This window comes from Theropithecus gelada, chromosome X, assembly GCF_003255815.1.
Source record: "Theropithecus gelada isolate Dixy chromosome X, Tgel_1.0, whole genome shotgun sequence".
NCBI classification, from domain to species: domain Eukaryota; kingdom Metazoa; phylum Chordata; class Mammalia; order Primates; family Cercopithecidae; genus Theropithecus; species Theropithecus gelada.
Genome location: NC_037689.1, coordinates 4,986,576 through 5,012,794, shown reverse-complemented (window position 1 = coordinate 5,012,794; position 26,219 = coordinate 4,986,576). Strand labels below are relative to the sequence as shown.

General features: G+C 48.4%; 2 protein-coding genes across 2 annotated transcripts in view; one reads left to right on the top strand and one right to left on the bottom strand.

The window, feature by feature from the left end:
- FGD1 (FYVE, RhoGEF and PH domain containing 1) overlaps nucleotides 1-13,734 on the bottom strand; it is a 49,574-nt gene extending 35,840 nt beyond the window's left edge. The window contains exon 1 of the mRNA XM_025372260.1: nucleotides 12,634-13,734. Within this exon, the coding sequence (XP_025228045.1) occupies nucleotides 12,634-12,940 (307 nt within the window). The 5' untranslated portion in view covers nucleotides 12,941-13,734. The remainder of the gene's footprint in view (nucleotides 1-12,633) is intronic.
- GNL3L (G protein nucleolar 3 like) overlaps nucleotides 12,555-26,219 on the top strand; it is a 72,809-nt gene continuing 59,144 nt past the window's right edge. Inside the window, exon 1 of the mRNA XM_025372261.1 lies at nucleotides 12,555-12,661. The gene's annotated coding sequence lies outside the window, so the exon portion shown is untranslated. The remainder of the gene's footprint in view (nucleotides 12,662-26,219) is intronic.

The window sequence follows — 26,219 nt, the reverse complement described above, 5'->3', positions numbered from 1 at the left end:
GACAGAGAAGCAGTCAGCGAGCCTGGGAGATGCTCCCTAAGAGATGCGGTGAAAGCGACCCCAGCCTTCCCTGCCCCTCCCGCACCCGTGCGGTGTCTACACCTGGAATGCATTAGGTAGGGGGGCCCCCGGCCTAGGGGAGCAGGGAAGGAGCTGGAGGGGAAGCAGGGAAGGCAAAGGCGAAGGCAAAGGCAGTGGTGTGGGCGGTGGCGGCCCAGGCCTAGCAGGCCCCCGGCGGCGGGCCGGAAGGGCTTCTATGCCAGCTGCAGCTCCCAGAGGCCAGCCCTACCAGTCCCGCCTTTCCCGCTTTCCACAGGCGTCTTCCCTCCGCGATTTAACCCTTTCCCTGCAGGGGCCATGGGGAAGCGCCAAGGAGGGCTCTTCCCTCTTAGTCTCAGCTACATAATTGTGCCCCTCACCCACCTGCCCTTACTCTGGGACCCAGATAGGCATGTCTGATGCCAACTGGGTGCTGTCACCTAGATGTCCTGTCTTCAGGCTCCTCAGCCTCAGCACATTGTGAACGACACTCCTACCCCAGCCCTGGTCTGCTTCTCCTCCTGCCTTCCCCATCGCAGGAAGGACAACTCCATCCGCCCAGCTGCCCAAGTCCTAGGCTTCTCCCTCTTCCTCAACCCACATGTCCAGCCAGGCCCCGAATCCTTTAGATGCACTGTCCTCAGTTGCTCTAGAATCCCTAGCTTCATTCCCCACCCAGCCCCCTAACTGGTTTCCCTCCCATCTTCCGGGCCTCTACGAGGCATTCTCTACACCACTGCCAGCTTTTGGAAAACACAGTCCCCTGCAATCCCTTCAGCCTTGTGAAGGGCTCCCTTTGCCTTCGGGGGTGAAACTCCTGAGCACAGGGACAAGGAAGGCCTAGCTCAGGAACATTTCCCCGCCCCACGCCCCACGCTCCAGCCACAATGGCCGTTTGTCTGTTCCTCGAAAGTGCTCTCTTCCGCCTAGGGCTTTGGCACGTGTTGTTCCCATGACCCGAACTGCTAGTCTGCTTCTCCCTACCTCTGGACTCCTATTTATCCTTCAGGTCTCAACTCAAATTTATCTTCTTTGCCCTGTCCGCCCACTCCCCCCCATCCTCATGTGTTCTTGCAGCATCTGCACTTGGAATTGCTTGTAGTGTGTCTTTCCTGCTAGTTATCAGCTCCACCAGGAGAGGGATAGTGACTGTCTTGTTGCCTACCTGGCACCTAGCACAGGGCCTAGCACATAGTAGGCACTCAACAGGTACATGTTAAAGAAAGAAATGCCCCCCTTGCTCCCCTCGTTCACTTTCCCTTCCCCTGTCACCTGTTTGCTCACCAAGTATTATTTACTGATACCACAATGACCAGGTCTGGGATATTACAAATAGGGAAACTAAGACCCTGAGAGGGGAAGGGAGGCCTGGAGGAACGGTGAACCAATAGCAGAGCCAGGAGTGCTGAGGCTCCCTCGGCTACTGCCCTGCAGCCTTGTCTCCGGAGCTGTGTGTGCTTTCAGACACTGTTTGGAGGTGTCACACCTTCCAGGTCCTAGGAACTGGGCACCAGAGCCCAGAGAGGCTGGACTCATTGCTCCAAAGATGTTTGCTCTCTCCAGATGAGGGAACTGAACTCTGTGGTGCTAGCCAATGGCAGACTGCATTTCCTGCCCTCATTCCAGACAGGTCCTAGCCCCACCCAGCCAGCGTCTGGCCAGCTCCACATCTGCCTAAGGCATTTAGCTAACTGGCCCCCAGAAGGCCATGGCTTGGGTTTGTCTGGGGCATTGTTAGCTGCCACTCCACTCTCCCTTGAGGAAGCAGGCAGCCTCACCTGGGCCCTCCCCCAGGGACAGAGGGGCCTGAAACGGCCAAGAGTGGACTGCCAACCATCTGCAATTTGGAAGCTTCTATTCTTTTAGTCTTGTCTGGAGAAGTCCTTTTCCCAGCTACCCAGAGTCTTTACATTTTGTTGTGTTTGTTTGGAAGGCCCTAGTGGACTAGGAACCAAATCTGGTTATTTCCCCAGACTCTCCCTTGGAATCTCAAACTACTGCTCTCCAAAACTCGCCAGCAGACCCCACTACCTCCTCCTGTCCCAAGCCCTCTCTTCTCCTTTCCATAAGCAAACCCCCTCACTGCCCTCTCAGGATGCCCACAACAGAGAGAACACCGAGGCAAACCACACAAATTTACTTTACCAATGTTTGATTTGCTTTTCAGAAGTACTCCTCCCTCAATACTTTGCAATAGCCAGCTACCCTGGGTACATGAAATGGGTCTCAGTTTCATGCAAATATGCTTATTTATTATTTTTTGAGACAGAGTCTCACTTTGTCACCCAGTCTGGAGTGCAGTGGCACAATCATACTCCACTGCAGCCTCGAACTCCTGGGCGCAAGTGATCCTTCCACCTCAGCCTCTCGAGTAGCTGTGACTACAGGCATACACCACCATGCCCTGCTAATTTAAAAATATTTTTTGTAGAGATGGGGTCTCACTAGGTAGCTCAGGCTGGTCATGAACTCCTGCCCTCAAGCAATCCTGCCCCATTGGCCTCCGAAAGTGCTGGGATTACAGGTGTGAGGCACCATGCCTGGCCTCAAATACGCTTTTTTTTTTTTTTTTTTTTGAGACGGAGTCTTGCTCTGTCGCCAGGCTGGAGTACAGTGGCAAGATCTCGGCTCACTGCAACCTCTGCCTCCCAGGTTCAAGCTATTCTCCTGCCTCAGTCTCCTGAGTAGCTGGGACTACAGGTGTGCGCCACCACGCCCAGCTAATTTTTGTATTTTTAGTAGAGACGGGGTTTCACCATGTTGCCAGGATGGTCTCAATCTCTTGACCTCATGATCCACCCACCTCAGCCTCCTAAAGTGCTGGGATTACAGGCGTGAGCCACCACGCCTGGCTGATTTCTGTATTTTTAGTAGAGAAAACATTATGCCATGTTGGCCAGGCTGGTTTCAAACTCCTGGCCTCAAGTGATCCACCCGCCTCAGCCTCCCAAAGTGCTAGGATTACTGGCGTGAGTCACCGTGCCTGGTCGATTTTATTTTTTAAGACACAGTCTTGGCCGGGCACAGTGGCTCATGCCTGTAATCCCAGCACTTTGGGAGGCCAAGGTGGGTGGATCACAAGGTCAGGAGTTCAAGACCAGCCTGGCCAACATGGTGAAACCCTGTCTCTACTAAAAATACAAAAATTAGCTGGGCATGGTGGCTTGTGCCTGTAATCACAGCTACTGGGGAGGCTGACGCAGGAGAATTGCTTGAACGGGGACCCGGGAGGTGGAGGTTGCAGTGAGACGAGACTGCCACTGCACTCCAGCCTAAGCGACAGAGCAAGACTCTGTCTCAAAAACAACACAACACAAAACAAAACAAAGAAAACAACAACAACAAAAAACACAGTCTTGCTCTGTGACCCAGGCTGGAGTGCAGTCGTGTGATCTCGGCTCACTGCAACCTCTGCCTCCTGGGGTCAAGTGATTCTCGTGCCTCAGCCTCCCGAGTAGCTGAGATTACAGGTGTGAGCCACCGTGCCCAGCCCTCAAATATGCCTTAAAAACGGCTGGGTCTCAGCTTCATGAAAATATACTTTAAAAACTGCTTTCCCCCGAAAAAAGGCATTTCTATGGCAAAGTTCCAGCAGGTACTGAATAATTCATCTGAGTGTCACCCTGCCAACCTTACTGTCTGTCTTCAAGGATGGGACTGGCTCCCAGATCTATACATGGTATGCGTTGGTGGTGAAAACTCCCAAACATCACTGGCCCAGGCCTCTTTCCTGAGCTTTCCAATCCTACATCCAAACGTCTGCTTGTGAGATGACACAAACAAATGGGAAAACATTCCATGCTCATGGACTGGAAAAATCAATATCGCTCAAATGGCCATACTGCCCAAAGCAATTTACAGATTCAATGCTATTCCTATCAAACTACCAATGACATTCTTCACAGAATTTTAAAAAACTATTTAAAAATTAATATAGAAACAAGTGTCCAAATAGCCAAGGCAATCCGAAATAAAGAGAACAAAGCCAGTTGGGTAATCCCAGCACTTTGGGAGGCCGAGACGGGCGGATCACGAGGTCAGGAGATCGAGACCATCCTGGCTAACCCGGTGAAACCCCGTCTCTACTAAAAAAAATACAAAAAAAAAAAACTAGCCGGGCGAGGTGGTGGGCGCCTGTAGTCCCAGCTACTCGGGAGGCTGAGGCAGGAGAATGGCGTAAACCCGGGAGGCGGAGCTTGCAGTGAGCTGAGATCCGGCCACTGCACTCCAGCCTGGGCGACAGAGCGAGACCCCATCTAAAAAAAAAAAAAAAAAAAAAAAAAAAAGCCAGTTGGGCATGGTGGCTCAAGCTTGTAATCCCAGCACTTTGGGGGGCCGAGGCGGGCGGATTACCTGAGGTCAAGAGTTCGAGACCAGTCTGGCCAACATGGAGAGACCACGTCTCTACTAAAAATACAAAAATTAGCCAGGCATGGTGGTGGGCACCTGTAATCCCAGCTACTCAGGAGGCTGAGGCAGGAGAATCACTTGAGTCCCGGAGGCAGAGGTTGCAGTGAGCTGAGATCATGCCACTGCACTCCAGCCTAGGTGACAGAGTGACACTCCATCTAAAAACAAAAACAAAACAAAAAACCCACGGTGGCTCACACCTGTAATCCCCAGCACTTTGCGAGGCCGAGGCAGGCAGATCACGAGGTCAGGAGTTCAAGACCAGCCTGGCCAACGTGGCGAAATCCTGTCTCTACTAAAAATACAAAAATTAGCTGGGCGTGGTGGTGTGTGCCTGTAATCCCAGCTACTTGGGAGGCTGAGGCAGGAGAATTGCTTGAACTGGGACCAGGGAGGAGGAGGTTGCAGTGAGCTGAGATCATGCCACTGCACTTCAGCCTGGGTTATGGAGTGAGACTCAGCCTCAAAAAGAAAAAAAAAAAGGGCGGGCGCGGTGGCTCACGCCTGTAATCCCAGCACTTTGGGAGGCCAAGGCAGGTGGATCACGAGGTCAGGAGATTGAGACCACCCTGGCTAACACGGTGAAACCCCATCTCTACTAAAAATACAAAAAATTAGCTGGGCGTGGTGGTGGGCACCTGTAGTCCCAGCTACTCCGGAGGCTGAGGCAGGAGAATGGCGTGAACCCGGGAGGCGGAGCTTGTAGTGAGCTGAGATCGCACCACTGCACTCCTGCCTGGGCGACAGAGCGAGACTCTGTCTCAACAGCAACAACAAAACAACAACAACAACAACAAAAAACAAAACCAGAGGCATCACACTACCGACTTTATATTTACAGGGCTACAGTAACCAAAACAGCATGGTACTGGACAAAAACAGATACACAGACCAACAGAACAGAATAGAGAGCCCAGAAATAAGGCCACACACCTACAACCATCTAACCTTTGACAGAATTGACAAAAGCAGCAATGGGGAAAGGACTCCCTGGTCAATAAATGGTGCTGGGATAACTGGCTAGCCACATGCAGAAGACTGAAACTAGACCTCTTCCTTACACCATATACTAAAATCAACTCAAGATGGATTAAAGACTTAAATGTAAAACCTAAAACTATAAAAACCCTGGAAGACAACCTAGGAAATACCATTTTGGATATAGGACCTGGCAAATATTTCATAATGAAGACACTAAAAGCAATTGCAACAAAAACAAAAATTGACAAATGGGACCTGATTAAATGAAAGAGCTTCTGCACAGCAAAAGAAGCTATCAACAGAGTAAACAACCTACAGAAATGGGAGAAAATATTTGCAAACTATGCATCTGACAAAGGTCCAATATCCAGAATCTGTAAGGAACTTAAATCAACAAGCAATAAACAAACAACCCCATTAAAAAGTGGGCAAAGGACATGAACAGATACATTTCAAAAGAACACATACATGTGGCCAATAAGCATATGAAAAAAATGTTCAACATCGGCCGGGCGTGGTGGCTCACACCTATAATCCTAGCACTTTGGGAGGCCGAGGCAGTTGGATCACCTGAGGTCAGAACATGGCGAAACCCCGTCTCTACTAAAAATACAAAAATTAGCTGGGTGTGGTGCCAAGCACCTGTAATCTTGCTACTTGGGAGGCTGAGGTGGGAGAATTGCTTCAACCTGGGAGGCGGAGGTTGAAGTGAGCTGAGACAGAGCCACTGCACTCCAGCCTGGGTGACAGAGAAAAAAAAAGAAAAGAAAAAATGCTCAACATCACTAATCATTAGAGAAATGCAAATCAAAACTGCAATGAGATACCATTTCACACCAGTCGGAATGGCTATTACTAAAAAGTCAAAAAATAACACGCCAGGTTGCAGAGAAAAGGAAATGCTTATACACTGCTGGTGGGAATGTAAATTAGTTCAGTCATTATGGAAAGCAGTTTGGTGATTTCTCAAATAACTCAAGCAGAATTACCATTCAACTCAGTAATCTCACTATTGGGTATATACTCAAAGGAGTATAAATCGTTCTACCATAAAGACACATGCATATGTATGTTCATCACAGTGCTATTCACAATAGCAAAGACATGGAATTAACCCAAATGCCCATCAATAGTGGACTGGATAAAGAAAATGTGTTATGTATACACCATGGAATACTATGCAGCCATAAAAAAGAATGAGATCATGTCCTTTGTAGGAACACAGATGGAGCTAGAGGCCATTATCCTTAGCAAACTAAGGCAGGAACAGAAAACCAAATACCGCATGTTCTCACTTATAAATGGGAGCTAAACATTGAGTACATATGGACACAAAGAAACAAAAAGCAGACACTGGGGCCTATTTGAGGGTGGAGGGAGGGAGGAGGGTAAGGACTGAAAAACTACCTATCAGGTACTATGCTTATTACCTGGGTGGTGAAATAATCTGTATACCGGCCGAGCGCGGTGGCTCACGCCTGTAATCCCAGCACTTTGGGAGGCCGAGGCGGGCGGATCACAAGGTCAGGAGATCGAGACCACGGTGAAACCCTGTCTCTACTAAAAATACAAAAAATTAGCCGGGCGCGGTGGCGGGCGCCTGTAGTCCCAGCTACTCAGGAGGCTGAGGCAGGAGAATGGCATGAACCCGGGAGGCGGAGCTTGCAGTGAGCCGAGATCGCGCCACTGCACTCCAGCCTGGGCGACAGAGCGAGACTCCGTCTCAAAAAAAAAAAAAAAAAAAAAAAAGAAATAATCTGTATACCAAATCCCCCTGACATGCAGTTTACCCATATAACAAACTTGCACATGTACCCCTGAACCTAAAATAAAAGTTTTAAAAAAGATTATGGTAAATCCATACAATGGCATATTATTACGCAGTCATTAAAATGTTCAAAAAAAGTTCATGAAGAGTTTTTAATGATGTTGGAAAAATACATTAAATGAAAAAGCATGATATAAAATTGAACATATAATATGATTTCAATTATGTAAAATACACACCAATATGTAGAAAAAGATCTAGCAGAAAACAGCCCACAATATTAAAAGTGATCATCCTGGGTAGTAAAAAACAAAAATGAACCAAACCCACAAATGCCTGCTGGCCATCTTCACCTGCATGTACCCGCAGGCGTTTCGAATTCAACTTGTCTCAAACACAATTTACTATCTTCCCTCAAACCTCCTCCCTCTCTTGTATATAGATGGCCCCACCAACATCCACCAGGTCACTGCAGTTGGTTTCAGAAAACAACATGGAGCAATCTGGACTTTGCCTTCTGTCTCAGCCTCTACATCCAAGCTACTACCAAGGCCTGTCCATGCTAGCATCTAAATATCTCTCAGATCTTACCCTCCTTACCTGCCATCGCTCTAACCCAAGCTACTATCACCTCTCTCCGGGAAGACTGCAACACTCACCTGCCTGTCTCCCTGCTTCCACTCTTGCACCCCTTCCATCCATTCTCCCTATGCAGCTAGGGAGAGCTTCCAAACACCCCCAACTGAGCACATCATTCCCGTTAATAAACCCTTCGATGGTTTCTCTTCGTCCTCAGAAGAAAGTTCCTTCTCAGCCTTGTCACTCCACTCCTCCCAATACTAGCCCTATTCCCCAGTGCCCCATGTCTCGCTGCCTTTGCTCCCACTGAACCTCTTACCTGAATTGTCCTCCATGTTCTTCTCTAGCTCTACAACCCTTTTTTGACACCCCTCTGGAGCCCTTTCTTAGGGCCAGACCCTGCACTGGGCACTGATGATGCCAGGGTTTCCTCTGCCTAGAGTCCCAGAATGGCAACTGCCTTCCAATTTGAACTGCCAAATGGCAGCCATTCACGAGAGCTGAGAATAAGGGGTAAACTGAGGCAGCCAGTGTTTGTGTGTACGAGGGCGAGAGGTTGACTCTCCCTTTGTGTTTAATCTTGTGCCTCCGTTTGGGGTTAGGAGTGAGTTAACAGAAGCCCACATGGGTCCCTGGGGAAAGGGCCTTAGAGGGGTAGGCCGATGTATTCTCCTGGCCCTAATGATGCTGACTCACTGTAGGACCATGGCTAAAAAAAATCACTACCTCTCTGAGCCTCCACTGCCCCATCTGGAAAACGGACTTAACTAGTGGTTCCCACTCTAAGCTGTGCATCACAATCACCTAAGGAGCTTTTGAAAATAGATTCCTTGGTTGTCAACCCCAAGATTCTGGAGCGCTGAGGTGGAGTGTGGAATCACATTTCTTTTTAAGGTCAACAAGAGATTCTGATGCTCACTCAGTTCGGGAAACCCAGAATGAGACAGTATCTAGGGTCTTTTCTAACTCCAATTTTTACTCTTGGAGACTCTGAAGATGCCTCAGGATCCAAATGAGAGTCAGCCCCTCCTCTTGCCCCCCTCAACTGGCTCAGTTTCCCCCATTACCCACAAAACGGCTCTAACATCAGGTACAACTCCTTTGACTTAGCTAGGGTCAGACACCAATATCCCCACAATCCCCGCATCTGGAAGGACATTCTAGGCCTCAACCCTGAGGAATAGAGCCGCCATCTCTGCAAACCCCTGCAGGCAAAGCACTTTCTGACTCTCTCAAACCCCTCTCTGGCATTTCACTGGGTTTTCCCAGTGACCCTTCGGTTTAATCAACCTGGAAAATCGGCATAATAACAACTGTCCCTTTCCCCACCAAGAAGCAGACAGGATCACTAAAAGAGAAAGCACTTTGAAGCAATTCAAGGCTGTTCACATGGATAAGATACAATTATTATTTTTAAAAGCCTCCCCCCACCCCCAGGATGAGCCACTGAGCCCTGAAGATGGTGATTCAATAAAGGTCTCAGCAGTGTTAGGGAGGAAGTCAGCAGGCACATGGAAATCTTAACATGTGGACCAGAATGTTTCAACCCTTTAATTGAAGTTCAGGAAACTCTCTCTCTCTCTGGTACACACACACCCTACAACCACTAACCCTGCCCTCTTAGGGCCAATTATAGGCGAGTCCTGTGGAGAGAGAAGTCAAGTCACTTGTGCCTACCCCTGGGCCAGCTGGGCAGTGGGGGAGGCGGGCCTCTCACAACCCATGCTGCAGTGAATCACATGGCCCGGCGCCCACCTAGTCAGGGCCTGAGTAATTCCTCCGCCTCTTCTTCAGAAGGTTTTTCTCTTATTTTTTAACTCAATTTTATTTTTTTTAAACTCCTGGTTGCTGAGGATTTATACCATGCTGCAGGCTTTACAACCATTAACTCATAGACTCCTCATTGCATTCTCTAGATGAAGAAACTGAGGTTCAGAGAAGGGAAGTCACTCATTCAGGGTCACAAAGTGAATTAGTTAGAATAGGAGGCCAGGTCCTTCCCTGACACTTGCCTTATTCGCAATCCCCATCTTGAATTAAAAAAAAAAAAAAAAAAAAAGACACCCACTATGCAATTACAGAGGCAGGGACTTTGTTGGGGAAAAGGATCCTGGGAACTCTGTGTTGCCTTTTTGGGGAGGAGGAGAGTGGTTTAGGAAGGGTATTATGATTTGTAATTTGAATGAATTGGTGGATTGGGAAGGCATACTCAGAATCATCACCATGTATTGATTACAGAGGCCAGAGACTAGGGGTCCAGACATTGCCCAGCTACTGACTTTCAGATCAAGAGTATCCAGAGGGCAGGAATTTGGTGTCCTTTTTTTTTTTTTTTTTTTGAGACGGAGTCTTGCTCTGTCTCCCAGGCTGGAGTGCAGTGGCATGATTTTGGCTCACTGCAAGCTCCGCCTCCCGGGTTCACACCATTCTCCTGCCTCAGTCTCCCGAGTAGCTGGGACTACAGGCGTCCACCACCACTCCCGGCTAATTTTTTTGTATTTTAGTAGAGAGGGGTTTCACCGTGTTAGCCAGGATGATCTTGAACTCCTGACCTCGTGATCCACCCGCCTTGGCCTTCCAAAGTGCTGGGATTACAGGCGTGAGCCACCGCGCCCGGCCTGGTGTCCTTCTTTTAGGCAGTAGTTACTGCGGGGCCTACTATGTGCTTCTTTAGTATCTGTTTAGGCATTTATTTAATGAGGATTTATTGAGCAACTACCGTGTGTTAGGCACTGTGCTAGTTGCTGGGGATACAACAGTGAGCAAAAGAGATATAGTCGCCTTGCCCCCATGGAGCTCACATTCTAGTGAAGGAAGACAGGCAATAAACGAGTACACACATACAATAAGATAATTTCAGACTGTACTAAGCGCAAGGATGGAAGCACACTCACAGTCTCTGATGGAGGCTCACAAGTGGCCCTACCTAAAGTGGTCAGGGATGGTCTCTTGGAAGAGGTGACATTTGACCTGAGACATGCAAGACGAGGAGCAAGCCAGGTAGAGAGGGCTGGGGGAAGAGCTTCCAGCCAGAAGGAAAAGCCAATGCAAAGTCCTGGGGTGGGAGTGCTTGTGGCCTGTTTTGGCATCTGAAAAAAGGCACTGACTTTACACAGTGTCAAGGGGAGTTTGGAAAGCCAGCAGAAGTAACCTGCAGGCCAGGGCGTTAAGGGCCTGTTGCCAGTTGGTTATCTTCAGCCCACACGGAAGGAGCCCCCTGAAATCTCCCATAGGTTCCATGCCTAGCCCAAGGTCATGACGGCAGCAAAAGGTACATCCTGCCCATGCTTTATACTTCACTACTGCTACCTGGTGCAAGGCCATGGTCCCAGAGATCTGTGGAACCTGAGGTGTGAACCCGGGAGCCCCCAAAGGCTTAATAACTCCTTCAGTCCCAGTGGAAGGCAGGGCAGATGTGCTGTGCTCTTCTTCTGTGGCTCCTGGGCTCAGGCCCATATGAGAATGTCCCCGGCCGGGCGCGGTGGCTCAAGCCTGTAATCCCAGCACTTTGGGAGGCCGAGACGGGCGGATCACGAGGTCAGGAGATCAAGACCATCCTGGCTAACACGGTGAAACCCCGTCTCTACTAAAAATACAAAAAACTAGCCAGGCGAGGTGGCGGGCGCCTGTAGTCCCAGCTACTCGGGAGGCTGAGGCAGGAGAATGGCGTAAACCCAGGAGGCGGAGCTTGCAGTGAGCTGAGATCTGGCCACTGCACTCCAGCCTGGGCGACAGAGCGAGACTCCGTCTCAAAAAAAAAAAAAAAAGAGAATGTCCCCATATGGGGGAGGTCCTGCTGGGCTCCTCAGACACTTAGGCCTGTGTAGCACAAAGGCAGTGGTCTGTGGCCTCAGCCTGACCTAGAGCTGCTCCACCTTTTCAAACCCAAGAAACCATCCTGATTTCACATCACAACCAACCTCGTGGCCCTGCAGCTCTCCAGCTCCTGCTACAACTGGCTTCTGCCTCTGTTGGCTTTTCTGCTGTCTCCCTACCTATCAGCCCCTCCAACCTTCTCCTCTAGCCTGACTCCCAAGGCCCACCTCTTCCACCTTTCTCTCTCATCAGCACCGTCTACTCCTTCCTTCCCTTGCTCTCCCGCCACACACACCTGGCAAAATCCCAACCTTGGATCAATCCACCATCCTTCTTTTTTTTTTTCTGCTCATACTCCAGGGCTGCTGAATAGTACAGGAGAAAATCACATAAGCAGAAGGCTTGGCATTACTTTCATGGTCTCCAGCCTCAGTGTGGGGAAGCAGAAAGACCACAGACTTTGGACACAAATAGATCTGGTTCAAATCCTGGCTCCCTACTAGCTGTGTGACCTTGGGCAAGTAGCTTAACTTCTCTGAGCTTCAGTTTCCTTCCCTACAAAATGGGACTAATAGTATCTACTTCATGAGGGTTCCTGCAGCTGAAATGAAAATCTACGTAAAGCACCCAGTCCAGTGCCTGGTACAATGTAGGCGCTTGGCAAATGGAAGACTCCTTTTTTTTCTTCTGTTCTCCAAACTAAACCCTGGTTTCCCCAACCAAATATCCGTTGCTGCCTTGCAATCCTCCCTCTTTTTCTCGCGAGTGCTCCCTCTCCCATTAGCCTCAGCAGACAGACAAGAAGGGGGTTGGAGTGGTTGAGGGGCACAAGGGACAGAGAGAGGAGATGGGGACAGAGGTTGAAAGGACTGGACACAAGGCCAAGGGGCGTGGGGAGGGGAAGAAGGTTGAGGGGACCCAAAGGGCCGAGGTAAGGGAGCCTGTCCCGAGGTGGGGCTTAGAGGACTCGAGAACAAGAACCCGCTTCCAGTACCAGGCCCGTGGCCCGGGCTCCCATGCTCTCTCGGTCACTCACTCACCAGGCCGAGGCTGCGAGCCCTCCAGGTGGTAAGAGAAGCGTAGGGCCCGGTGGTGCTGTGGACTGGGACCGCAGGGCAAGACCCGGTGGCCTGGAGCAGCACCCAGGCTGGTGTCCGAGGGTCCGACAAACTGGGGATCCAGTGGGCCGCCAAGAGCCGAACCTGAGCCCCTGAGCACCAGCAGTCCGGGTTCTGAGGCTCCAGGGTCCGAGTCGGCACAGGCCGGCGGAGCGGCGCCCGGCGGGTTCGCGGCCGGGTGTTCGGGCTCCGAAGGCCCGGCGCCCCCCGGGGCTCGGTGGCCATGCATGGTCCGGGCCTGGGCGCGGGGCCCGAGCTCCCCGCTTGGCTCCAGCTCCTGGGGCGGAGGCGCGGGCGGAGGAGGCCCGGCGCCCGGCGGAGCAGCGGCCTCAGGATCGGGGGGCGGGGCTGCGGGCTCAGCCCCACTGCGGAGACTCAAGCCCCCAGCCCGGGCCCGGGCCAGCAGCCGTGGCAGCGGTGGCAGTAGCAGCAGCAGCCGCGGCCACCGCCGCTGCCGTGCCAGGCATCGCCGGCCCCGGCCCCGGCCCCGTGCGGGGAGTGGGCTCGACGGGGCCGGGGGCCCGCTGGGGAGCGCTGTCTATGCGGCTGCGGTTGGGCGAGGGTTGAAGGGCTACGCTCGGCGGGGACTCTCTCGTAGACTGCGAGCCACTTCCGTGGCCCCGGGGCGAGAAGTCGGTCGGATCCAAGTGCGGGGTCTCTTCTTTCTCCCCGAATGGGAATAGATCTGGGCTCTCCTGGCTGGTTGGAAAGCGTTCTTCCTCCCGCCGCAGCCGAAGCCGGGGGCGGAGGAGAGGGGAGGGGAGAAGAGGGGAGGGAAGAGAACGGCGGTGGCCGGGGGCGCGCGTGTGCGCCGCGCTTAGGCTGCGGGGCTCGCCTTCAGCCAGTCGTCCCAGACGATGCTCCAGCCCCTGGGGCAGGAGAACGGCCTGGGCCGGGCTCCAGTGTCCTCCCCAGCCTCGGCCTGGGGCTCGGCGGCGGCGGGCGGGAAGGAGCCCTGGGAAAGGGGGTGGGGAGGCGGGAGCCTCGCAGAGGCAGCCGCAGCCACAGCGGCGCTGGGACCCAGTTACCGGGGCCCCGCCCCCTCGCCCGGGATTTGCGCCTGACCACGCCCCCTCGCTCGGGGCCGCCTCACTTCTCGCTGCTACCGCTCTCAAGGCCCTCCTGCCCCTTAAAAAATTCCCCCTCAGCCTGCTTTCCCCACAGGCAAGTCTCCGGGCTCAACCCCCCTTCCCCCATATCTGCCCTTCCATCCCATCTCAGGTCTTCTCCCCTCTGCTTGCCTTTCACTCTCTTTTCCAAAAGCCTTTCCGCATGTTCCCGAGTGTTCCTAGGGCTGAGCTCATAGAGGACCTGTCTCTGATTCTCCTTCACTCTGCTCAAACCAGATATCATGGTCCCTTACTTAGTCACTTTCTTAAATACCCTCAGTTCCCTGATTTGTCGCATCCGTCTGGCAACATCCCAATCTTGAATCAGTCCAACTGTCCGCCTTTTCCATGCCTGCGCCCAGGCGGCTAAACATTGCTGGAGAAAACTATTCAACTTCACAGATTTATGCCACTATAAACCCATGGTTCCCAGCTTCTACCAGGCCCTCAGTTTTGACCCACAACCCTACTAGTCAGCTCTCCCTCCCGTTCTCCACAGTGGCCATTTCAGACCTCCTTTCCCCTCAAACCCCCAACTTCTCCATCTGCTCTGTAACCCTCAGCAAATAACCTGACCTACTGCAGAGAGTAAACAGAAGCCACCGTAGAGGAAGCTCTTGACTTTTTGCTACGAAGCCTAGGAATTTGTCCTTGCTCCTTCCCAACAGCATCTAAACATACTCATGCCTGTTCCATCTAAAAACAAATAAACAATTACCAAGAATTCTCCCTCTCCAACCACCTCCTTCTCTTCTCTTCCACAAACTTCTCAAAAGAGTTGCCTACACCCAACTGTCTTCATTTTCCCACCTCCTACTTATCTTTCAACCCACTCCAATCTGCCTCCACTACTTGCTTGAAACGGCTCTCTCTCATCAGGGTCTGCCATGAAGAATCTCACTAAATCCCATAGAATCTTTTTTTTTCTTTTTCTTTTTCTTTTTCTTTTTTTTTTGAAACAGTCTCACTCTGTCGCCCAGGCTGGAATGCAGTGGCATGATCTCGGCTCACTACAATCTCCGCCTCCTGGGTTCAAGCGATTCTCCTGCCTCAGCCTCCCGAGTCGCTGGGATTACAGGCGTCCGCCACTACGCCCAGCTAATTTTTTGTATTTTTAGTAGAGACGAGGTTTCACCATATTGGCCAGGCTTGTCTCGAACTCCTAACTTTGTGATTCGCCCGCCCTATTACAGGCGTGAGCCACCGTGCCCAGCCCCCATAGAATCTTTTCAGAGGTTATCCTACTTGGTTTCTTGATAGCATTTGGCACTGTTGACCACTCCCTCCTCCTTAAACCACTTCCATGACACTGCACTTTCCTTGTTTTTCTTCTGCTTCCTTAGTAATTCTTTTTTTACTTTCCAGGCTTCTCTTTGTCCAACGCTTTATGCTGGTGCTCTTTAGGGCTTTGGTCTGAGCTCTCTCATCCTCTCTCTATATATGCTTTTTTTTTTCTTTTTTTCTTTCTGAGACAGAGTCTTGCTCTGTCGCCCAGGCTGGAGTGCAGTGGTGCAATCTAGGCTCACTGCAACTTCCGCCTCTTGGGTTCAAGCTATTCCTCCTGCCTCAGCCTCCCAAGTAGCTGGCATTACAGGCACGCACCACCACGCCCGAATAACTTTTGTATTTTTAGTAGAGACGGGGTTTCGCCATGTTGGCCAGGCAGGTCTTCAACTACTGACCTCAAGTGATCCACTTGAGCAAACAGCAGCCTCGGATTAGAGGCCGCTCTTTTTCTATATCTCATTTGCTCCCATGGCTTCAATGATCATATCTTTGCTGATGACTCCCAAATTGATACCTCAAAACCAGATATTTCTCCTGACCCGTGCATTCAACTGGTTATTAGGCAGCTCTACCTGAATATCCCAGAGACACCTAAAACCTCAGCTTCTTCCCAACTCAAGGCATCCTCCTTCCAACCTGTTTGTCCTTCTTTGTGTCTTACCTTAGTGAATGACACCAGTCAGAGCAGAAACCTGGGTTACACCCTTAATTCTTTTCTCTCCTCCATCCCCCATTCAGTCACCAAGTCCCATCATTTTGACCTCCTACCAAATCTATTTATGTAATCTCTACATTTCTGTTGCCACTACCCTGATTTAGACCAGAACCATTTCTAACTTGCAATACTGTCACAGCCTCCCTATTTCAGTCTTGTTCTCTGGATTCTATTTTCTACACTATAGGCAGTGTATATCTTTTGAAAACATAAATAAGGCCAGGTGCAGTGGCTCACGCCTGTAATCCCAGCACTTTGGGAGGCCGAGGTGGGCAGATCACTTTAGGTCAGGAGTTCGAGATCAGCCTGGCCAAGATGGTGAAACCCTACCTCTACTAAAAATACAAAAATTAGCCACGCGTGGGGGCGGATGCCTGTAATCCCAGCTACTCAGGAGGCTGAGGCAGAGAATTGCTTGAACCCTGGAGGCGGTGGTTGTTGTGAGCGAAGATGGTGCCGCTGCACTCCAGCCTGGGCGACAGAGCAAGACGTGTCTCAAAAAAAATAATAATAATAAATATAAGTTAATTAAATAAATGTTAAATCAAATTATATCACTCCCATGTTTAGGACCCTTCAGTGAGGGTCTCTACTGGCTCAAAAGGAAACCCACCTTCCTTAACAGGAAAGGTTACGCTGGACCCTTCATGATCTGTGCCCCTGCCAGCCTTTCCATGCTGAAATTCTTAAACTATTCCTTAGTCTCTCAAGCCTCCAAGTTTTTGCATATGCTGTTCTCCCTGAGTGAAACTTTCTCCACATCTCCCCAATTCCACTTCATTTGTTCTTCAGATCTCAGGTCATTCAACGAATATCTTTTGAACACAAACTATGGGCCAGGCACCATGTGATGCACTAGCTATGCAGCAGTGAATAAGACAGACATGAACAAGATAATGGTGAAAAAACTGTCCTCAGAGTTCACTGGCTGGTACTGGAGAGGATGTGAAATAAACACATAATTACAACACATAAACACACATAATTACGAATTGTGATAAGGTTATAAAGGGACAGAACAGGGTGATAGGAAAGAGAATAAAGGGTAAGTGTGTGGAGGGGGAGTGATTTAGCCTGAGGGGTCAGGCAAGGGCCGCTATTTAAGCTGACCCCTGAAGGAGTGGGAGTTGGCAGATGAGGAATAGAGAGAAAAGTGCTCCAGGCAAAAGATACAGCAAGTGGGAAGGCCCTGGGGGGGAAGATAAATGGCCTATTTAGGAGCTACAGAAGGCTAATATAGCTAAAGCACAGTGTTTGGAAGGCAAGAGAGGTGGGATATGAGATCCAAAAGGTAGGCAGGAGCTAGATTATGCAGGGCTTTTCAGGCCACGTTAAGAATAATGGGTTTTATTCTACAAGCAATGAAAAGGTATTGAAGCAGTGCTTTCAAATGTGGGTCAAACTGGAGAAGGTACTGAAATCTATTTAAGAATAGAAAATATAAGAATGGGCTGGGCGTGGTGGCTCACGCCTGTAATCCCAGCACTTTGGGAGGTCGAGGTGGGTGGATCACCTGAGGTCAGGAGTTTGAGGCCAGCCTGACCAATATGGTGAAATCCCGTCTACTAAAAAAACAAAAATTAGCCGGGTGTGGTGGAGCGTGCCTGTAATCCCAGCTACTAGGGTGGCTGAGGCAGGAGAATGGCTTGAACCCAGGAGACGGAGGTTGCAGTGAGGCGAGATCGCGCTACTGCACTCCAGCCTGGGCTACTCTGTCTCACATACACACACACACACACACACACACACACACACAAAATTAATTAATTAATAAAAAGAGTATATCATAGGATCATGTAGGAAGGATAAGTATGTTTCATGAAACGCTTCAGTTTGTATCATATGTGAACTGGATCCGGAGGAAATAGTATCTCTTTTGCAGATACCTCACATCCCCAAAATGCTGAAATACACATTGAAAGGTTTTAAGCTTGAGGTTCACAGGGTATATTTAACATTTTACGAAGATGACTTTGGTTGCTCTAGATTGAATTGCAGGTGGACAAAATTAGAACCTACTGCAGCCAGAGATGATGGTGGCAGTGGAGATAGAGAGAGGCAGACCGATTTGAGAGATATTTAGAATTGAGAAGGCTTGGTGTGAAGGCTTGGGAGAGGGAGGGGGAAAGGAGAATCAAGGATGGCTCCAAGGGATCTGGTGATGGTAGGCCAGTCACTCATTGAGATGAAGAAGACAGAAAGAGGAACAGATTTTCAGGGGAAGATCAAGAGTTCAGTTTTGGATATGCTAAGCTGGACATGCCCTTGAGATATCCAAGTGGATAAGTCAAGTAGATAGTGGTATACACATCCCAGGGGAGAAGTCTGTTTCAGATATAAGTGAGAGTTGTCAGCATAAAGATGGCGTAAAAGCCAACAGTAGAAAAAATCACCCTGAAACAGTAAAGACTGAGAAAGGAATAGGATCCATGACTGAGCTTTGAGGAACTTCAACTTTACAAGTTGAGTGAAGGAGCAGAAGTTGGCAGAGACTGAAAAAGAAGTAAAGAGCTCTGGGAGTGGTGGCTCACGCCTGTAATCCTAGCACTTTGGGAGGCCGAGGCAGGCGGGTCACACGGTCAGGAGATCGAGACCATCCTGGCTAACACGGTGAAACCCTGTCTCAACTAAAAATACAAAAAATTAGCTGGGCATGGTGGTGGGTGCCTGTAGTCCTAGCTACTCAGGAGGCTGAGGCAGGAGAATGGCGTGAATGCAGGAGGCGGAGCTTGCAGTGAGCCGAGATGGCACCACTGCAGTCCATCCTGGGCCACAGAGCGAGACTCCGTCTCAAAAAAATCTTAGGCCAGGCGCGGTGGCTCAAGCCTGTAATCCCAGCACTTTGGGAGGCCGAAACGGGCGGATCACGAGGTCAGGAGATCGAGACCATCCTGGCTAACATGGTGAAACCCCGTCTCTACTAAAAAAAAATACAAAAAAGTAGCCGGGCGAGGTGGCGGGCGCCTGTAGTCCTAGCTACTCGGGAGGCTGAGGCGGGAGAATGGCGTAAACCCGGGAGGCGGAGCTTGCAGTGAGCTGAGATCCGGCCACTGCACTCTAGCCCGGGCGACAGAGCGAGACTCCGTCTCAAAGAAAAAAAAAAAATCTTAAAAACAACAACAACAAAAAGAGGCAGGGATATAACCAGGAGTGTGTCAAGGATGTTCCAAGAGTGCTGAGAAGTTGAGGATTTAAAAGGGTCCATTGGCTATGGCAACATTGATATCATTCATGACCTTGATAATAGTGGTTTTGGAGGAGTGGTGGGGGTGAACACCAGAATGGATGAAGAGTGAATGGATACCATTGGTGGGAGTGTAAATTGATACAACCATTCTAGAAAAACTTGGGCATTTTCTAGTAAAGCTGAATGATGCACATACTCTGTGACCTGGCAATTCTAGGTATATACCCCAGAGCAGCAGTTCTCACAGTGTGATCTGGGGATCCTGTGGAGGAGGGTAGTGGGGAGAACCAAAACCATAATATAGTAAGATGTTACTTGCTTTTTTACTCTCATTCTCTCAAGAATGTAGAGTGGAGTTTTCCAGAGGCTACATGACATGTGATATCACAACAGATTGAATGCAGAGGCAGATATGAGAATCCAGCTGTCTTCTATTAAGCCATAAAGAGATTTACAAAAATGTAAAACAATGCCACTCCTCACTAAATTCTTTTTGTGTTGAAAAATAGTCATTTTTCATAAAAATATATCGTGTTAATATAATTGGTTTGTTATTTTAATGTATTTAAACTTTTTCAGCTTTAATTTCGAATACAGCAAATATCAATTGATATAAACCACATAAATCAAAGCTCTTTGGGGTCTGCAATGCTTTTTAAGAATATAAAGGGGTCCTGAGACCAAAAAGTTTGAGAACTGCTCCTTAAAGCAACATGTATGTGTATTGGGAGTCATGTACAAGAATGTTTACGAGTCTGTTTGTAACAGCAAGAAACTGGAAACAAGAGTATAGGATAAATACACTCATACTTTTTTTTTTTTGAGATGGAGTTTCACTCTTGCTGCCCAGGCTGGAGTGCAAGGGCGCGATCTTGGCTCACTGCTACCTCTGCCTCCCGGGTTCAAGCATTTCTCTGCCTCAGCCTCCTGAGTAGATGGGATTACAGGCATCTGCCACCATGCCTGGCTAACTTTTTGTATTTTTAGTAGAGATGGGGTTTCAACATGTTGGTCAGGCTGGTCTCCAACTCCTGACCTCAGGTGATCCACCCGCCTCTGCCTCTCAAAGTGCTGGGATCATAGGCGTGAGCCACCGCGCCCAGCCCACTCATTTACACAACAGAATACTATAAGGAAATTTAAGAAATGAATGAATTGTAGCTACATGTATCCACATGGATGAGACTCAGGAGACCTAATACTGATTTTAAAAAGTCACAGAAGAATATGTTTATACAAAGCTGAAAACCATGCAGAATTAAACAGTATGTGGATGCAGTCATATATTACAAAACGAGAAAAGCAAGGAGTGAAAAATGAAAAATTCAGGACAGCAGTTACCTGTCACAGAGGTGAAGGAGATGTGACTGGGGAGAGTCATACAAGGAGTTTTGTCATTAGTAAATGATCTCTTATTGAAGCTAGGTGATAGGGACACAGATTTTTAAAATTGTTAATTCAAACTGTACAGATACGTATATTATAAAATTTATAATGTATATCATGAAAAACAAATATATTGATAATTAATTAATTTTAAAAAACACGACTAATTGCCTAGAGGGCTGGAGGGAGTGTAGATTGTTATAGGATCCTCACTGAGGTTAGAGGGAACACTTCCTCCCACCCCAGTGAAGTGGGGTTACGTGTGTATGCAGTTCCCTTGAGAAACATGGCTGTGAAGGGAAATAGATCCTAGGGAGATAGCATGATCATAGGAAGAGGGTCAAATAATGATTTTTTTTTAAGATGAGAGATGCTGGACTATGTTTGCTTCTGGGAATGATCCAGTAGAGAGAGAGAGAGAGAGAGGGAGAGAGAGAGAGAGAGAGAAAGGCACTAACACAAGGGAAATGAAAGGTTGGTACCGAGCCTCAGAGGGTTCCTGGACCCTTAATTGTAACACAAAGGAATGAGAAAAAGACAAATGCAAATACAGGTAACTTTACAGATTGAGTGGAGGGCAGATAAAGGCCCTGCAAAAATTCTCGATGGCTTCTATTTTGTCACTGATGCATGAAGTAAGGTCATTTGCCATAGAGATAATAGAGGGCCAGGCGCGATGGCTAATGCCTGTAATCCCAGCACTTTGGGAGGCTGAGGCGGAAGAATGGCTGAGCCCAGGAGTTGGAGACTAACCTGGGCAACATAGTGAGACCTGTCTCTACAAAAAATTAAAAAATTAGCCAGGCATGGTGGTGCCTGCCTATAATTCCAGCTACTTGGGAGGCTGAGGCAAGAGGATCCCTTGAGCCCAGGAGGTTGAGGCTGCAGTGAGCCATGATTGTGCCACTGCACTGCAGCCTGGGTGACAGAGCAAGATCCAGTCTCAAAAAAAAAAAAGAAAAAATTAGTCTTTCTTATTAGCATGGTTGATAGAAATTTGTTTTTTACTATTGACAGTTTAGCAAACTTTCATACTATGATAATATTTTATATATGTTTAGGACTGCTATCAAATTTGGGAAAACCCTTGTCTAGTTTCTTTCATAAATGAGTTATAAGATTTCAGGGCATTTTAATTTTTTTGTAGAATGACAAATCTCCAGTACTGTGATTGTTCACTGTTCTTTAAACAGGGCCTTGGAAGAGACCTATGCAAAGGAGGGGCCCTGAAGCTTAAGCTTCATTGACTTCTATGTAAATCTACTTCTGGCCTCTTTAAATTACCTCCTCCTCCAGGAAGCTTTGTCTGATTTTCCCAGGCTGTTTTTCCCACAGGACTTTATTTCTGCCGTTTCCCCAGTTTTTCTGAGCTTTCCCAGTCTCTCTACGCTAGGTAGGTCTGCCTCCTCTACTAGAAGGAGGGAGCTCCAGAGGACAAGGAGTCAGGACACACTTACCCTAGAGACCGCAGTCTTCCATTAGTCTGTCAGCAAACCTTCAATTGAAGCAGTATGGCATGGTAGTCAAACATGTAGTCCTTGGAAGCAGGCAGACTGGAATTTGGCTTTTTATATCTTCAGTGCATGGAAAAGGATTCATCCCAATCCTTGGTTCATGATATACTCTCACCATTGGTTTGAGCTGGAGCTTCACTCACTCTTAGCTCCTCTGTGTGATGTTGGGCAAGTTGTTCATTGTTTGGAGTCTCAGTTTCCCCATGTGTAAACTGTGGATGATAATAACACCTTCTACATTAGAGCTGTGAGGTTCTGATGACATAATCCATGAAAAGGCATGCACAGGACATGGTGCCTAATGTTTAATAAATGGAGCTCTCCATGTGACTGGTAGTCTATCATGAGTGTAGGATACAGTAAGGAATAACAAAGGCCTGGGCCTTGCCTTCCTGAACTCATAGTCTAGTGGGCCCCATACGGCCCAGTGCTCGCCCTGATATAGCCAAGAGACTTGTGAATGATTGTCGGATCAGAAAGATTTAATCCTTTTGTCTCTATTTCTCTCTCTCTCTCTCTCTTTTTTTTTTTTTTGAGACAGAGTCTCACTCTGTCGCCCAGGCTGGAATGCAATGGCACAGTCTCAGCTCACTGCAACCTCTGCCTCCTGGGTTCAAACAGTTCTCCTGCCTCAGCCTCCTGAGTAGCTGGGATTACAGGTGCCCACCGCCACACCCGGCTAATTTTTGTATTTTTAGTAGAGACAGGGTTTCACCATGTTGGCCAAGCTGGTCTTGAACTCCTGACCTCAGGTGATCCACCCGCCTCGGCCTTCCAAAGTGCTGGGATTACAGGCATGAGTCACCGTGCTCAGCCACTATTTCTTTCGTGTTTTTGTCTCTCTTCCTCCCAGTTAGCCATCACTGTCACCATCTCTCAGACATCCACTATCTCTGTCTCTATTTTGCTTTTTCTTGTCTGTTTACAATTGTCTGGCTGTTTCTTTTTCCTGTCTCTCCTATTGTCTCTCTCAAACTCTCTCCCCTCTCACTCTTTTTCTCTCATTCTATTAGTTATGTTGCCGGCTACCCTGCCATCCTGTCTGAGTCTAACTCAGGATCCTCATCTTGGTCCATGTCTCTGTCCTTATATATATGACCACATTGTTCTCCCTCATCTGTTTTTTTTTTTTTTCTGAGACGGAGTCTCACTCTGTCACCCAGGCTGGAGTGTGGTGGTGTGATCTCAGCTCACTGCAACCTCTGCCTCCCAGGTTCAAGTGATTTTCCTGCCTCAGCCTCCTGAGTAGCTGGGATCACAGGCATGCACCACCACACCCAGCTAATTTTTGTACTTTTAGTAGAGATGAGGTTTCACCATGTTGGCCAGGCTGGTGTCGAACTCCTGACCTCAAGTGATCTGCCTGCCTCAGCCTCCAAAAGTGCTGGGATTACAGGCGTGAGGCACCGCACCCTGCCTGTTTCTAAATTTCTATGCATTCCAGAATTTCTGTCCTTTCTGTTTTCCTTTCAATTTCCATCGGTTCCTTGGCCTCTTTTATGTCTTTCCAGAAGTCTCCATCACTCTGTCCCAATTTATCCTACCTCTGGCTCTCTCAGTCCTCATTTCTTTGTGTTGCTGCATTCATCTGTCTCTGCTCCCTGCTACCACTGTCTTTCTCTATTCTTACCTTTCTGTTCCGATCTTTGTATCTCTGTCTTCATTTTTTCCCTCTTAACATTTACATTCTTGTTTCTGTCTTTCCCTCTCTCACACACACCCCTATGTTGGTCTTCTTGCCTCCTTCTCCCTGATTCTCTCTCACCACTCTATATCCAATTTTTACCTCTATTTCTCTGTCACCATCTCTCTTGTTGGGCTGTTTTCCTCATGTGTCTGACTCTTGTCCCCATTTCTCTGTCGCTAGGTGTGCTTCATCTGCTATCTTGTCCCCAGCTCCATGTCCTTCTGTCTCTACCTGTGTCACTGACAAAGTAGTCAAGAGTATGGTCTCTGGTATCTGACTATTTGGATTCCAGTCCTAGATGTGCCATTGACTTGCTGTGCCTCAGTGTCCTCATCTGTAAAATAGGGCTGATAATAGTACCTGTGCTTCACAGCGTTACTGTGAGGATTAAATGAGTTAATACATGTATACCTCTTAGAAGATGTTTCAGACAGAACAAATGCTCAAAGATGTAGACTGACATCATTGACATTTTCCTCCCCATTGTCACCACCATCTCTGTTTCCATCTTTGTTTATCTAATCCTAGTCATTTCCCCTCCATCTACCTGGCTATTACTATTGCTTTGTTTTTCTCTCTGCCCACAATTGTTTTGTTTGTAATTAATTTTATTTATTTATATATATATTTATTTATTTAGAGACGGAACCTCATTCTGTTGCCCAGGCTGGAAGTGCAGTGGTGCGAGCTTGGTTCATTGCAACCTCTGCCTCCTGGGTTCAAGTGATTCCCCTGCCTCAGCCTCCTGGGTAGCTGGGATTACAGACGCACACCACTACGCCAGGCTAATTTTTTTTTTTTATTTTTAGTAGAGACGGGGTTTCACCATGTTGGCCAGGCTGGTCTCGAACTCCTGACCTCAGGCGATTTGTCCGCCTCAGCCTCCCAAAGTGCTGAGATTACAGGCATGAGCGAAAGCACCCAGCCTAATTAATTTTATTTTAAAACAATTTTTAATTGAGGCATAACACATGTACATATTTTGGGGATACATATGATTTTTCTTTTTGAGATGGAGTTTCGCTCTGTCCCCCAGGCTGGAGTGCAGTGGTGTGTTCTCCACTCACTGCAACCTCTGCCTCCCAGGTTCAAGCGATTCGCATGCCTCAGCCTCCAGAGCAGCTGGGATTACAAGCGTGTCACCATGTCTGGCTAATTATTTTTTTTTTTTTGAGAGTCTTGCTCTGTCACCCAGGCTGGAGTATAGTGGCACAATCTCGGCTCACTGAAACTTCTGCCTCCCTGGTTTAAGCGATTCTACTGCCTCAGCCTCCCAAGATGCTGGGATTACAGGTGACTGCCACCATGCCCAGTGAATTTTTGTATTTTTAGTAGAGACAGGGTTTTACCATGTTGGCCAGGCTAGTCTCAAACTCCTGACCTCGGTGATCCACTTGCCTCAGCTCCCAAAGTGCAAGGATTACAGGCGTGAGCCATTGCACCCAGCCTAATTTTTTAATTGTTAGTAGAGATGGTGTGTCACCATGTTGGGCAGGCTGGTCTTGAACTCCTGACCTCAGGTGATCCATCCACCTCGGTCTCCCAAAGTGCTGGGATTACAGGTGTGAGCCACCGTGCCTGGCTGGGGTACATATGATTTTTAACATTGTTTATTATTATTATCTTTTCAGATACGGTCTCACTCTTTTGCCCAGGCTGGAGTGCAGTGGTGTGATCTTGGCTCCTAAAGCCTCTACCTCTTAGGCTCAAGCCTTCCTCCCACCTCAGTCTACCAAGTAGCTGGGACTATAGGTAGGCACCACCATGTGGGGCTAATTTTTTGTTATTTATTGTGGAGATGGGGTCTTGCTATGTTGCCCTGACTGGACTCCAGTAATCTCCCCACCTTGGCTTCGACCTTCCAAAGTAGTGGGATTACAGGCATGAGCCACTGTGCCCATCCACGTATGATATTTTAATACATTTATATTATTTGTAAAAATCAAATCAGTGTGATTGGGATATCCATCACCTTAAATATTTGTCTTTATGCTAGAAACATTTGAATTATTCTCTTCTAGCTATTTTGAAATGTGTAATAGGTTACTGTAAACTATAGTCACCCTACTGATCTATCGAACACTAGGTCTTATTTCTTCTATCAAATAGTATATTTACCCATTAATCTCTCCCTCATTTTTAATGTAGCTGCTCCTCTAACCCCAAACTCTGTCTCTGTCCCCATCTCTTTATCTCTCTCCCTACATTCCTGCCTCATTTCAGTCAGTCCCTCGTTCTCCACTTTGCTCACTCCATCTTTCTGTATATCTATCTCCATCCTTCTGTTTCTTCCTATTTATATAAAGAAATATTTGAGACAGGGTCTTACTCTGTTGCTCAGGTGGGAGTGCAGTGGCACAATCTTGACTGACTGCAGCCTCAACCTGTCAGACTCAAGCAATCTTCCTACATCAACCTCACAAGTAGCTGGGGCTACAGGCATGTGCCACCACACCTAGCTAATTTTTTCTTTATTTTTGTAGAGACAAGGTCTCATTATGTTGCCCAGGCTGGTCTTGAACTCCTGGGATCAAGTGATCTTCCCGCCTTGGCCTCCCAAAGTGCTGGGATTACAGGTGTGAGCCACTGCACCTGGCTTATTTTTAAATTTTTTTTTTTTTTT